This window comes from Haliotis asinina, chromosome 1, assembly GCF_037392515.1.
Source record: "Haliotis asinina isolate JCU_RB_2024 chromosome 1, JCU_Hal_asi_v2, whole genome shotgun sequence".
In the NCBI taxonomy this organism is placed as follows: Eukaryota; Metazoa; Mollusca; class Gastropoda; order Lepetellida; family Haliotidae; genus Haliotis; species Haliotis asinina.
In genome coordinates this window covers 56,823,704-56,838,315 of record NC_090280.1, presented here as the reverse complement: position 1 = coordinate 56,838,315, position 14,612 = coordinate 56,823,704, and the positions used below count along the sequence as shown (strand labels likewise).

The 14,612-nt window shown below is 37.2% G+C and overlaps 1 protein-coding gene across 3 annotated transcripts; it reads right to left on the bottom strand.

Moving 5' to 3' along the window:
* Positions 1-2,831: 2,831 nt before the first annotated feature.
* On the bottom strand, positions 2,832-10,188 carry LOC137294706 (zinc finger protein 658B-like). Of its 3 annotated transcripts, none has more exons than XM_067825798.1 (3): positions 10,137-10,188; positions 6,894-7,069; positions 2,832-4,469 (listed from the first exon to the last, which is right to left on the bottom strand). In XM_067825798.1, the coding sequence occupies exon 3, from the start codon at positions 4,453-4,455 to the stop codon at positions 3,277-3,279; it is 1,179 nt and encodes a 392-aa protein (XP_067681899.1). In that variant the 5' UTR covers positions 4,456-4,469; positions 6,894-7,069; positions 10,137-10,188; the 3' UTR covers positions 2,832-3,276. The 3 variants fall into 3 exon arrangements, with proteins under 3 accessions (XP_067681899.1, XP_067681892.1, XP_067681884.1); XM_067825791.1 differs by lacking the exon at positions 6,894-7,069 and adding an exon at positions 7,485-7,603 and having other exon boundaries at positions 10,137-10,172; XM_067825783.1 differs by lacking the exon at positions 6,894-7,069 and having other exon boundaries at positions 10,137-10,165.
* Positions 10,189-14,612: the final 4,424 nt, after the last annotated feature.

Genomic DNA, 14,612 nt, shown 5'->3' with positions numbered 1-14,612 from the left:
CAACAGTTGGTGGAACTACTGAGTGATGATCGACAGCCAGTGGAACTGCTGGATCATGGACAGTTGTAACACTACTGGATGATGGAACTGCTGGATGATGATTGACAGCTCCCTCAAAGAAATCTCAGTCCCTAGATCCTCATCCTTGAAATCTTTTGTTTTTTAAATGTTACCTACAATAAGTGTTACCTACAATACATGTTACATCTTCTGCTGGTAAAGTGGATCACCTCAGCAGATCCATAAATGTAAACCTGAAATGCAAGCAAGCACAACTACATATCACAAATCTAAAATATTGGGTCACAAATCTAAACACAACAAAGAATTGATATTCTCAATAAAACAGATGCACAGACAGAAGATTGTTGACAGCTGGTGAGAGTTCAATGCAGATGAGTGGTAGGCCTCTTGAGAGGTAAAATCCCGAAAATGCAAAGCAGTACTTCTATCTATCAAAATTCATCCATTATATATCTATTATGTATACAGTTGTGGAAAATTCTAGCAGACGCCATGCCACAGTACAATCCTAGCTTTCCGCATCCTTTGCAAAAGCCCGGAAAGCCAAACAAAGGAAGGCAACTCCAGCATAGTCTTAACAGGTTAAAAAATACAGAGCCTCAGATCAAGATGTGAATAAACACTCAGCCCTTTAAAATTTTGTGACCCAGATTTTTTTATAGTTAATTAATGTGACATTATAATTAACAAAACAAATTCTCATAAACATCCATCCATGTTCTCACTGAACATACACCTTCTCGCCATTCACTCTGCCCAGTTCGTCAATGTCACATTTCTTAGATAATATTAACTTGTATATGTATGCAAGTCATTTGTCACATATATCATTTGTTACACACGTAAAATACCTGTATATCATTTGTCAGCGAATTGTCACATGAGTCATTTGTCACATGCATGTATATCATTTGTCACACATTTTTTGTCACCATCTCATAATTTTGTGTCACATATGATATACACATATAACACATATATCATTTATAACACATAAGAAGCCACATATAGTCTGGTTCATAATTATTGAGAATTTTTCTTCTTACTTTGAGCTATCCTAACACCTCAACTGATTCACTGATACTTAAAACTAAGTAATGGTATAAGGGAGGTAACTCATCTTGGCCTACTGACTATAGTACAATTAGAGTTACCTCCCCTGAATTTGTAGCAGACGTCATTTTCCTCAGCACTGTCAACAATGTCTGCTGAAGATAAAAGAAGGTTGATTTTTGAGTTGTGTAATCAAGGAATTGATGATGTAAATACATTGGCAGAGAGAACAGGAACTCCTCTTTCTACTGTGTATAGAATTAGGAAGAATTTTAAAGAGGGAAAGGATTTGGGGCACCAGAAAGGAGCAGGGAGACCCAGAAAATTGGACTTCTCAGATCGCGTCCGGCTGGGAATTTTAGCGTCTAAAAAGCAAAGGGCAAGCATCTCCAACATCAGGTATGAAATGATAGAAAGGGGATCAACAGTTGTATCAAAATCTACAGTTAGAAGAAATTTGATTGATCTTGGATGGGAGAAAAAGACTGGAATTCCTTCTCCTCTCATGAAACAAGAACATAAAGACAGGCGTGTTGAGTGGTGTTTGGCACATGAAAACTTTGACTGGGAAAATGTGATTTTTACTGATGAAAGCTCAATATGGGTATATCCCAATAATGTGAAAATATGGACAAAGTCTGCGTCAGCACCGTTGTATCGACGACCTAAATACAGCCCAAAGTTTCATGTATGGGGAGGGATATCCTTACTAGGAACGACCCCGCTGTGTGTGTTTGAGAGAAATCTGACAAGTCAACGCTACACTAACATATTAGATAATTTTCTCCCTCCAAGTGCACATGTGTTTTATGGAAATGACTAGATTTTGCAGCAAGATAATGATCCTAAACACACCGCAAAACATGCCAAACAGTGGTTTCAGGAGAAAAATGTGACTGCATTACCATTTCCTGCAAATAGTCCTGACTTAAATCCCATTGAGAACATTTGGGGGATGATGAAGGAATGTGTGAATCAAAAGGGGTTGACAAAAATTGAAGACATGAAGAGAGAAGTGGTCCGATACTGGGACAGCATAACTCACGAGACACTAACCTCTCTGATAGGAAGTATGCCTACCCGTCTTAGACTGTGCCGTGAAGCTCAAGGAGACTTGATAAAATATTAAGTTGTTACCTACACAACATGAAAAGGTCAGTTCACTTTCACAATACATTCAATTTTATCTGATTTGTTCTCGTTTAATAATATGAAATGCTTTAGCTATTCTCAATAATTTTGAACCATACTGTACATCATGTGTCACATATGATATACACATATATCATTTATAACACATAAGAAGCCACATACATGTGTCACATATGATATACACATATAACACATATATCATTTATAACACATAAGTAGCCACATACATCATGTGTCACATATGATATACACATATAACACATATATCATTTATAACACATAAGTAGCCACATACATCATGTGTCACATATGATATACACATATATCATTTATAACACATAAGTAGCCACATACATCATGTGTCACATATGATATACACATATAACACATATATCATTTATAACACATAAGTAGCCACATACATCATGTGTCACATATGATATACACATATATCATTTATAACACATAAGTAGCCACATACATCATGTGTCACATATGATATACACATATAACACATATATCATTTATAACACATACATCATGTGTCACATATGCATGTCCATGCAGTCCATCTGGTAGAGTGAACATTTCCACAAAAGCAGTGCACTGATAAGATTTTATTTCTCTGTGAATCTGCATGTGTCCCTTTAGATAATCTGATCTTGTCAATTATAGTCCTTAGTAACATTTAACACATTCTCAAATGTCACATGCAACCAACAAACATAAAACACAATTATCACTTGTTCATGACATATAACATACATTCCTGATTGTGAAAAAACAAAACAAAACAAAAACAATATTATAAGCATACAATCGCAAATCAAACGTGCACTGTTGAGATCTGATTTCACTGAGTTTTCCCACATACATCACATGCATAAGGCTTTCCTCCACAGTGAATCGTCATGTGTTCCCTAAAAGAATCTAGACGTAAATTTTTTCCCCACATTTAACACATTCTTATGCTTAATTCCTCTGAGAACATACTTTTGTGTCTGCAGATGATGTGATCATGTAAATCTTTTCCCACATTCAACACATTCACAAGGCTTGATTCCTGTGTGAATTCTTATGTGTGCCTGCAGGCTGCTTGAGTGTGATAATTCCACTGTGAATCTTCATATGACGCTTGAGACATTTTGAGTGTGAATATGTTCTCCCGCATTCAACACATTTATAAGGCTTGATTACATCATGATTCTTTATGTGTGTCTGTAGGTTTCTAGATTGAGTGAATTTTTTCCCACATTCAACACATTCATAAGGCTTGATTCCACTGTGAGTCCTCAAGTGTGCCTGCAGACCACTTGATTGTGTAAATTTCTTCCCGCACTCATCACATTCATAAGGCTTGATTCCACTGTGAATCCTCATGTGGATCTGAAGGTCACATGAGCGTCTAAATGTCTTCTCACACACAATACACTGATGAGGTTTGATTCCACTGTGAATCCTCATGTGATCCTGCAGATGATTTGATCGTGTAAATTGTTTCCCACATTCAACACATTCATAAGGCTTGATTCCATTATGAATCTTCGTGTGTCCCTGCAAACTACTTGAATGTGTAAATGTTTTCCCACATTCAACACATTCATAAGACTTAATTCCTGTGTGAATCCTCGTGTGTGCCCGCAGATTACTGGAGTGTGAAAATTTTTTCCCACATTGATCACATTTGTATGGCTTAATTCCACTGTGAATCCTCATGTGGCTCTTAAGGGTACCTGATAGAGTGAATGTTTTCCCGCATTCAACACATTCATAAGGCTTGATTCCTATGTGAATCCTCATGTGTGCATGCAGATTACTCGAGTGTGTACATTTTTTTCCACATTCACCACATTCATAAGGCTTGATTCCACTGTGAATCTTCATGTGACTCCTAAGACTATTTGATAATGTAAATGTTTTCCCACATTCAACGCATTCGTAAGGCTTGATTCTACTTTGAATGTTTAAGTGTGTCTGCAGGTTACCCGAGTGGTTTTCATGATTCTCACACCCAGTTTTTTCCTGGGTTCCAACAATGGGTTCTTTAATGAGATCAATACTTTCCCTGGTTCCAATAATCGGTTCTTTCATCAGATCACCTCCTTCCAGGGTTCCATTAATCGGTTCCTCTTTGAGATCACCTGTTTCAAGTGAACCACTTTCACCGATTTCATTAGTTTCAATGACAGAAAATGGATTCTGTGGATTGCTTTCAGTTCCCATCATGAACCTGGTGTTTACTGGAAATATAAGAAACGTCACTCTCTTATAACAACTAGGGTAGTGACCATAAACAGTATGATGGTATGACATGTATCTGATACTGTAAAATGTCATGCCAAATACAACACACTATATACAACTTAGCGGGTGATTTTCAACAGTCAGTATGGAAAATGTCGGTGGTGTGATGTACAGTTATCTTATCTATAGCCTCTCCGTGAATTGTTTTCAGCTGATTAATATCCATATTTTTAAAGACTAATTCATCATCATGTCAAAGCAAAACCAAAAGCATATGGATGTCTTTCAAGCACTGTGATATACACCAAGTGATTTAACCAAATTTGGTTAAAAGCAATGAACATATTCGGTTATTATTCCACTAGCCACAATATTTTCATATGCATAATTTTCTAAACATTACATTGAAATAATTCAAACATCTTCATGCAGTCTAGGACCCGTGAAGGTCCCGGGGTAGAATAGGCCTTTGGCAACCCATGCTTGCCATAAAAGGTGACTATGCTTGTCGTAAGAGGCGACTAACGGGATCGGGTGGTCAGACTAGCTGACTTAGTTGACACATGTCATCGGTTCCCCATTGCGCAGATCGATGCTCATGTTGTTGATCACTGGATTGTCTGGTCCAGACTTGATTATTTACAGACCGTCGCCATATAGCTGGTATATTGCTAAGTACGACGTAAAACTAAACTCACTCACTCACTCACTCATGCAGTCTAGTTAAACTTAGCCTCAGTACTTTTCACTACACCCCACTACTGAGTCTAACAAAACCTACAGGAAGTTGTGTCAGGTAACTTTTTAAAATGACCAAACAGAGTACAGTTTACTAAATCACAAAAGTGGACATTCACACATACCTTTTGAACTTTTTATCTCAAAAAGATTCGTACCCAAACGATTCCAAATGCTATTTAGTGTACGCTCGCTCCAGGGTGATGCACACAGCAAATGTTACAACCATGAAAATGGTGAGTAAACAGTCTCTGAAAATAGTATTTTTGGCAATTATCAAGGATGTCATCTTGCAGAAATATTAAGTAATGGTAACCATGTCAACAGATATGCCAAAGCGTATATACTGAGGTCAATTAACTGTGTTATATGCCGATTTTTGTTTGTGGAGAGATCTCTGTCAGTGACCTGAATATTTTGTAAGTCCCTCTGATCCCTAAGTACTAGACGTTGTCTGATTGGATAAATTTATTTAATTGTCTAACGTTTGATTGGATGGTCATAGATCGCTCAAACATTACCTGATGCGACCTTCTACTGTGGTTTGTTCGACTCCGTGGTGGAGTGTAACAAATAACACTCTAAGTAAGATTACTGAGACTGGTTTTCATGAGAACATATTTAGATCTATCTTTGATCAATTGAATTACATAATAATGTTGCAGCATCTAAATTAATTCCTTTCCACATGTACGAATCATTTAGATTACATATCATAAGGAGTCACACACCCCCATCATTAAACACCTTGAGGGCCTTTAGATCCAGCAACAGAACCTTTTCTGAGAAGACCACTGTTTCAAGGCCATGTATGGTATGGTTGCCATGATCAGAGTTAAACAAAATACACTATTTAGATGTATGCTTCCTCCTGAATATGGAAAAACACTGTGCACGGAAATTCTCTGTGTTATTGTTTTAGACTCGTTTCAGATACATGACATTAACGATAACCCTATTTATGGCCATTCAGTTCCATGTATTATGTATACGAGTGTATGACAACAATGAGTCGACATGTGAATGCACATGATGCTGATGAATTGATTGCTACACATGAAATACACCGAAAAAATACCTGCCCTATTGCATTAGGTCCCTAACCCAGGTAAGAATGCAAAATACCAGACACCTTTTATTCATAGTTTCAGTCAATTTATAATATTTCTCAGTGTTCACGATGGTGTTTCAAAGTAACAGGACATTGGGTCCTGTAAGTTTCAGATGTCTGTCTGACCCACTGAAAATTCACAGGACCCACAGAATAAAGTTTAACAAACATTTCAGATTTGACATTTCTTATAATTTGCATTGTAATTATTAACATTATATGATAACAAACATAAGATTTCTGAACAGCAAACAAGTGTCATATGCCGCAAATAACATCTTCATACAAAGACATTGTGAAATATTCAGTCAGACACTGGGGCTGGTGGGTTGGTGATTTCTATATGACCGCTGGTGTATCTGCCAGATTTGTCAGAGGGTCAGACACTATTCATGAACACTGATTTATTAGTCAGCTTATAATAATTTACAGATGAAGATGAAAAACGTAGCAGAGATAGTTCGTGTGATCCTGGCAAAGTCAGGCTGGTAAGGCTCATCATCAGCTCAGGGCCATTGGCCCTTCTACATGCAGCCCAGTCAGAAAATGGGACTTCTCCCTGGTAACCCACCAAGAACTTTCCTGATGTGCGCCAAGAGATCGGAGGTACCAAACCTAGGGCACCGAGAACAATGTGGAGACTGACGACAGTGTTCTTGGGATGCAAACGAGACATTTCAAAGGCAAGGTCCGCATACTTAGAATGCTTTTCCAGAATCTTGCCAATCACGTTGCTGTCATGAGGAACTGAAAAATCCATGACATAAATATTTCAATGGCTTTAACAAAAAACAAGAGATCAGGTTTGTTGGCTGGAATTCCTCTGATTCTGTATGTGTTTCCACAGAAGTTTGAAAGCAGCATTTTTCATGATGCCCTGGACATGTTAAGGTTCATTCTCATGGTACAACTTGTGGTAACTACTTGCAGAATCCACCCGACCCCACTAGTCGCCTCATACTAGTTGCCTGTTCTACTCCAGACTTTCACAGGTCTGTTTATCTAACATATTCGAGTACAAGACAACAAAGTTTTACTGTTTTAATATACCTTGTCCCATTGCCAATCTACCTGGCCATTGTTAGTGATGAAATCAGAAAGTACAAGTCTTGCACAAGTAGCATTTCTGTTATCCCTTGTTGCTGAAACATGATTAATTTACAGGCAACATGTCACTTTCATTGTGATACACAGCATCACTTCTTTTCTTCAGAAAGTTGTAAAAGGCAACAGTTGCCAACACAAATGATAAAGGAGCATCTGGTGAAACTTAAGCGGCCTCTGGAATATGGCAAAGCTGTTTGTGAGAAAGTCAAATTCATTTTCTAACACTCTCCTTGCTCTTGATAGGCAATAATTAATGATCCTTTTCTCAAAAGATAAATCTTTCATGGGGTAGGTTTAATGAGATAAGGTTTCAGCATTAATGCATCATCCCCAGCAATGACACTGTGTATTGGTCTTTGCTTTTTGGTTCTGGGATATTAAGCGAATCATTTTCTAATGCCTGGGATACATCCGAATCGGTGTATACACCAGCATCACCTGCCCTTCCATCTGCCCCTACATCAACATAGATAAAAATACAGTTAGCATCCACTAATGCTAAAAGGATGATGCTGAAGAACTTTTTGGGATTGAAGAATAACGTGCCACTGTTGTTTGACGCCTTGAATGCAATGTTTCTGACTGAGGGTTCCAATACAATTTGGAAGTTCCATTTTGACAAGAATTCTTCAATTCTAAGTCATTCTTCCTCTGAATTTGGTACTTGAAACATTATTCAGAAATATGAAATATGATGCATGAATTTAATAATTTCTTTGAGGTGAACGTCCGTTGAACTAGAGTGAACACAATCAATCGCCATATCCCTCCAATGACACTTTCAGTATTATGATGTATATTTTGAGAATCTTTCAGATATTTTTCATGAAACATATTTCAGTATCTACATTTAGCATTTTTTAACATCATATCATACATGGATACAGATAGGGTATGTGGGTTTATTTTTTTTTTAAAAGTATTTCACTGTCTGAATAATATTTACATAAGAAATTAAGACATTTAGTGTAGTACAACTTATTTACACACCTTTACACAAGTGTTAGAAGATAAAACGTTGCCAAGACTGCGCATGTACTTTAGCTCTCATGATGCAACACATTGGGTGTAACACTGCAGTTTCATATTAACAGGTTAATGAACACCGATTATCGGCGATATACTTTAACCTTATAAGTAAAGCTGACAATATTAATGGAAAGAATTTATATATAGTATGAAACGTATATGCACAGAATTTTAAAGAAAATGTTCTGTTCACCGAATTTGTGAACATCATCATTTTATAGACAAAACAAATATGTCTGTTGATTGGCCATGTGCGCGTTTGTCAGAAATGTTTCATGATTCACTGTCATTGTTTTTGATAAAAAAATCGATCTATTTACATTTAAAAAATATTGAAATGACAGAATATCAAAATGTGCGTCTGATAAAAAAGCTCGGCATCTAGAGGGTTGGAATCACATTTTGGTGATAAAGGGAGTAACTGTTCCAAGGCATCCAAAACGAAACCCTCAGTTTCACTTTTAGATCAACCTTCATCCAGTAGCTAAGATACATGGCGTTCACTAACATGAATGTTATGCAGCACCTCCATAGGTCGCAATGATAGAAATCCTTTGTCACACTTTCACACACTATTTACAATTACTGCACAAGAAAAATTTATATGAATGGCTTCTTTGCACTTGTACTTGTACCTACAGACTTGCTTCATGAAAATTATTTATGCTACACTAAATTAACATGCAAGTCTATGGAAATTACGTCAAATGTCTGAATACTTTTTGCACCAGTCTGACCATGTGTGCCCTATTTTCATTATCAAAATATCAAAAAATAAATACTTGCAAGACTTCAAACATCTTAGTCGATCACTCATGTACGAGCAGCACCACTTTGTATCTTGTGACGCGTAGAGAGTAACACATGGGTTCCATCTCTCATTGCTTCTTTACAACTAATTTCCATACATTTTTAGATAATTAAAATGATTGTATGGAGACTTTCGTTTCCAATCTAGACTGACTGACCTCACCTGCTCTTTTAAGAGCAGTTTTCAAAGGGATTGCTGGTGAGTTTGCAATGCTTTGTACAATATTGGATTACAGCTGTCACATTACCAGTTCAAAGTGTATTTCTGTAAATACTCCTGAATATTTGTCTACAAAACACACTTTACTAGTAAGACTTGTTGAATTTTGGAATTAAATAATTAATGAGTTAACAAATTACTCATCTATAAATTTCACGCATACCAAAAAGCCTTTAATACTCCACAGTTCACATTTCTCTTGCCTTGAAGTATTCATAACATTACAGATTTGTAATATCTTTGAAGGACCAGATTCAAACCTTGCTAAAACATCTTTTTATTTTCATATTAGCAACCATGTAGAAAAACCTTGTCTGTTATTTTTCATCATGAATTATCAACAAATGCTAAAATAACAGGATCTGGAAATCAACTGTGAAAAGGGGGAGGGTCATTCAAATTATTTGTGATGCACGTCGGCGCAATGTGTTGGGTTGTTCTATTTGCCAATGAAACCTCCAGCTGATAGTACTATTACTGAACTATGCTACTTGTACACATGTGTTACCAAATGATGCCGCATTTGGAGACCATCCCCACTTAACATAGTCCCTCTGTCAGAAGAAACAGACAATACAGTCGCAACATGAGTCTGGTAAACCTCAACTGTTTGACAGAACTGTAGTAAAAAATGCACTTATCACTCACCATACTGTCATTCTTGTCCGGAAGTACCCACCAACCGCTTCTGGTTGCCCGTGAAGGGCGATAATCCAAAAACTGCACGCTATGCTATGGAAGCGCAGTGCAGACAAAATTATTTGCACATCAGCTGAACTCATTAGTGATATGTAGAAAACAGGACAGGTAATTATAAAATAAATACTAGCTTATATTTAATCCATACATTTCATTAAACAAGTTAGTAGACATTGCATTGGACAGGTTAGCAATGTCTACTGTTATGATTGGAAGGTGTTGTGGAGGGAGGGGGGGGGGTGACATACAGAGACCATTTCTCTACAAAAATATTAAAAATATTGACACTTATAGGGCTGATCTTGCCACAAACATGTCAACATAATCAGAAAAACTCATTTCACTGTTTTCGCCACTCCTTGGTCAAGACATAATATGTCGGTTTCAGTTATTATTCAAAACTTTTGCTTGTATATTAATGTTTAGTATAATATTATTGTGTCTTTAACATACTCGGACAATACGTAATTATGTGTTATTGACAGTTTTCATATTTCATAATGTAGAGCAACACTCCAGTCAACACGCCGAAGAGAACCTCTTTGATCTCCTCTTACAAGACATAGAGAAGTACAGATCTGCACAACCGCACTGTGACATCATACTGCAAGGGGACTTCAACGCCAGAACAGGAGCCGGAAACCACTGCGATTACATTGAAAATGACGACGCCCACTACTTACCCATCGATGACGATATAAACTATATAGAAGATACCCACCTTCCACGTACATCTCAGGATCACGTGGTTAACAAACGAGGACATGCCCTCTTGGACTTCTGCATGTCAACTGGACTCCGCATATGTAATGGTAGGATAGGCAGTGATCAGGATCATGGACGCTTTACATGTTTTGCAAATAGTGGTAGTAGCGTTGTAGATTATGTATTATGCTCAGAAAGATCATTTGTATTGTTTGAAAAATTTGATGTAATATATAACGAAGTAGAAAGTACACACATGCCTATTGCCTACTCATTGAAAATAACAAAGCCTGAAGGATATGTAAACACAACATACGATGAACTGCAACGTGTTAGGTATTCTTGGAGTGACGATCAACGAGGATTATATCTTGACCATTGGAATCGCCAGAGAGACTCTATTGCTCAGGACACTTTTATATATCATATTAAATGTAATAACACTCAAAAAGCCTTTACATGTTTCCAGGAAGTGCTCCATCACTGCGTCGAACCGTTCAAGATGCAGAGTTTTGGTACTCAGCCTGTTGTCAATCGCAACAATAACAATAGCTGGTATGACAACGAGTGTCGTGCTACACGTGCAGCAGCCAGACAAGCACTTCGTGAACTACGTGACTCTAACAGTGAAATGAACAAGGACAGATACCGTGAATCCCAAAAGATGTACAAAGAACTGTGTAAACAGAAATCTGCTAACGTGTTTAATAATTTTGTACAAACTTTAAACAGTGCTTTACTATCCAAAGACAGTAAATTATTCTGGTCTTATTTTAAATCATTTAATACACAACGTAATAATATCTCATGCGCAGATTGGAATGAACATTTTTATTCATTATTTCAGGGTACAAACTTTGCAGACAGCGAACAAGACTTTTATGCTTTTGTCTTTGACTTTATTGACTCTATTAATGACGAACTTATCGACAGTACAGTTGATAATGACTTTCTCGATAGAATTATTTCACATGAAGAAATTACTGAAGCTATTAATGATATGCAGCCAGGAAAAGCCCCAGGTTTCAGCGGAATACCCCTTGAGTTTTACAAATATGCACCGTCTGCGTGCTATGAGATGCTTAGATTATTATTTAATATAATTCTACAGACTGGTAATTACCCTAAAGAGTGGACGTTTGGAATTATTATCCCGATATACAAGAAAGGTGATCCTAATGAACCAGGCAACTATAGACCAATTACCCTTCTTGAAGTGGCATCGAAGATATTCGCCAAAATAATTTGCAACAGGTTATCAATTTGGGCCACGAGAGAAAATACTTTAGCTCCAGAGCAAGCAGGATTTAGAAAAGGTTTTCAGACTACCGATAATATTTTTGTTTTAGACACTGTTATAAACAAATATTTATCACTGCATAAAGGTAGACTCTACTGTGCGTTTATAGATCTAAAATCAGCTTTCGACTCAGTCCCCCGTAATGGCCTTTTGTATAAGCTATGGATTGGCAACGTTAAAGGTCGAGTCTTTAGACTTATTAGAAATATGTATGAAAACGTAAAGTCTTGTGTTCTTGTAGGAAATAATTGTACTCAATTCTTTGATTGTAATTTCGGAGTTCGTCAAGGCTGCCAGCTTTCCCCCTTTCTCTTTTCATTTTTTATCAACGACTTAGTGCAATTTCTTGAGCAGGATAATCAGTGGTCTATCAGTATCGGTATGCTGCAATTGTTTATATTACTGTTTGCAGACGACATAGTGATGATGGATAGTACAGTTAAAGGTCTCCAGAAAAGGTTAGACAAATTGTCAAGGTATTGTGATAAATGGCAGTTGCTAGTTAATTTAAATAAAAGTAAAGTTATTGTCTTTCGTAAGAAAGGTAAACTTAAAACTTATGAAAGATTGTACTATAATGGCCAACCCGTGGACATAGTTTCTTCCTACAAATATCTAGGAGTACATTTTTCAAGCTCCGGCAAATGGTATATTGCTCAAAAAACTTTAGCTCTCCAAGCTACTAAAGTTATCCAGTGTTTAAAGTCTAAGATATATAATTTCTATAACTTGCCTATCAACATGCTATGTCACATATTTGATGTTAAGATTCGGCCGGTTTTATTATATGGTAGCGAGGTGTGGGGTTTTCACCCCTCACCAGATGTAGAAAGAGTCCATGATCGTTTTTGTAAAAAGCTCTTATATTTACAAAGATCTGTACCGAATATTGTAGCACGTGGTGAGTTAGGTCGCCATTCACTTAGAGTTAACTGTTATGTAAAGATTATCAAGTATTGGATAAGACTCTTGTATCAAGATGATAATGTTATTCTTAAGAAAGTTTATTCCTACCAGTTATCATTAGCAAATCAGGGTTTGAGCTGTTGGGCATTAAAGGTAAAGTCGTTATTATTTGAGTATGGCTTTGGTGAAGTCTGGAGTAAGCAGGATGTTGGTGTTATAAATCATTTCATTTCCTCTTTCAAGCAGAGATGCATAGATATTGATAAGCAGCGCTGGTTTGAAGATCTCCACAGATATAACAAACTAACTTTGTACCGCTCTGTAAAACAAGAGGCAGGTTTTGAAAAGTACTTATCTTGTATTTCTGTTAAGGTTTATCGTATTGCCCTTACAGCATTCCGCTGTTCTGGCCATAGATTATTCATTGAACAGGGTAGGAAAATAGGTTTAGCCAGGGAAGAGAGACTTTGCCCCATGTGTATAGTTAGACAAATTGAATCAGAATATCACTTTTGTTTGGTATGTCCTTTTTATGATAGTCTAAGACGCTCCCTCATTCCTGCATACTACTTCACATTTCCCTCAGAAACCAAATTTCAACAGTTGTTAGCATCAAAAAATGTTCATGTATTATCACTGCTTGCAAAATATGTATTCCTAGCAGTTAAACTACGATCACGTTTTGTATTGCCAAATGTATAACTGATGTTCCAGGCGCTTTGTTGTGCTACACACTGTATTTCTCTTTTAAATGTATAATGGGCCAGTGGCCACCCATACTGTCAATAAACTCACTCACAATGTAGAGCAACAGCAATGACATTTTTGTCTTTCGTGTAGTTAAACCGCATCCGTTGAAACCAGCCGATTAGCGGCCCGAGCCTATGGCTTTTGACAACTTGGATTACTCTGCTACAATCACAGTATATAAAATACGGTCTCCTACAAGCGTTATCAAAATGCAGATCTCGAGGAAACGGAGTGTGTGACACCGCAGAGAGGTGATCAGCAAGGCCTTTGTATGCAGAGCCAGGTAGAGGCTGCATGTCAGATTTCTACACGCTGAAGGTGTGTACTGACTGCAATAGGCTGCAATAGAAGATGCAGATGAAGTGCAGACCGTGCATTAACCGAAACCGTTCACAGTCATCCCCTTTTGAGAACGAAGGACGCACCTACTACTTGGCCGACCCAAGGAGCGAATCCAGACTGACGTCATCAGTGGCACATTGCTCCGTTGTTCAAAACAACCTCATCTCTAAGATTCCAACCATAGACCTTTACTAAGGTTAGCCTCCCTTTGATAACTAGGGTTGGTCCGATGTACGAACAGGCGATTATTCTTAAATTAAGTTTTAACAAAATAAATTATAAATCTCTTTGTTTACATGATTGATATACACTTACATTATATAGGGTCAGTACAGGTCATGGAAAGCTTAAAACGATTTGGAAAGTTGAAAATGCCTTTCCAGGACTGGGACTGGAAAAGGTATGGAAAATGGGCATTTTTT

What these genes read in the sequence shown, in the direction of transcription:
- LOC137294706 (XM_067825798.1), bottom strand. Translation starts at nt 4,455, where the DNA reads ATGATGGGAACTGAAAGCAATCCACAGAATCCATTTTCTGTCATTGAA.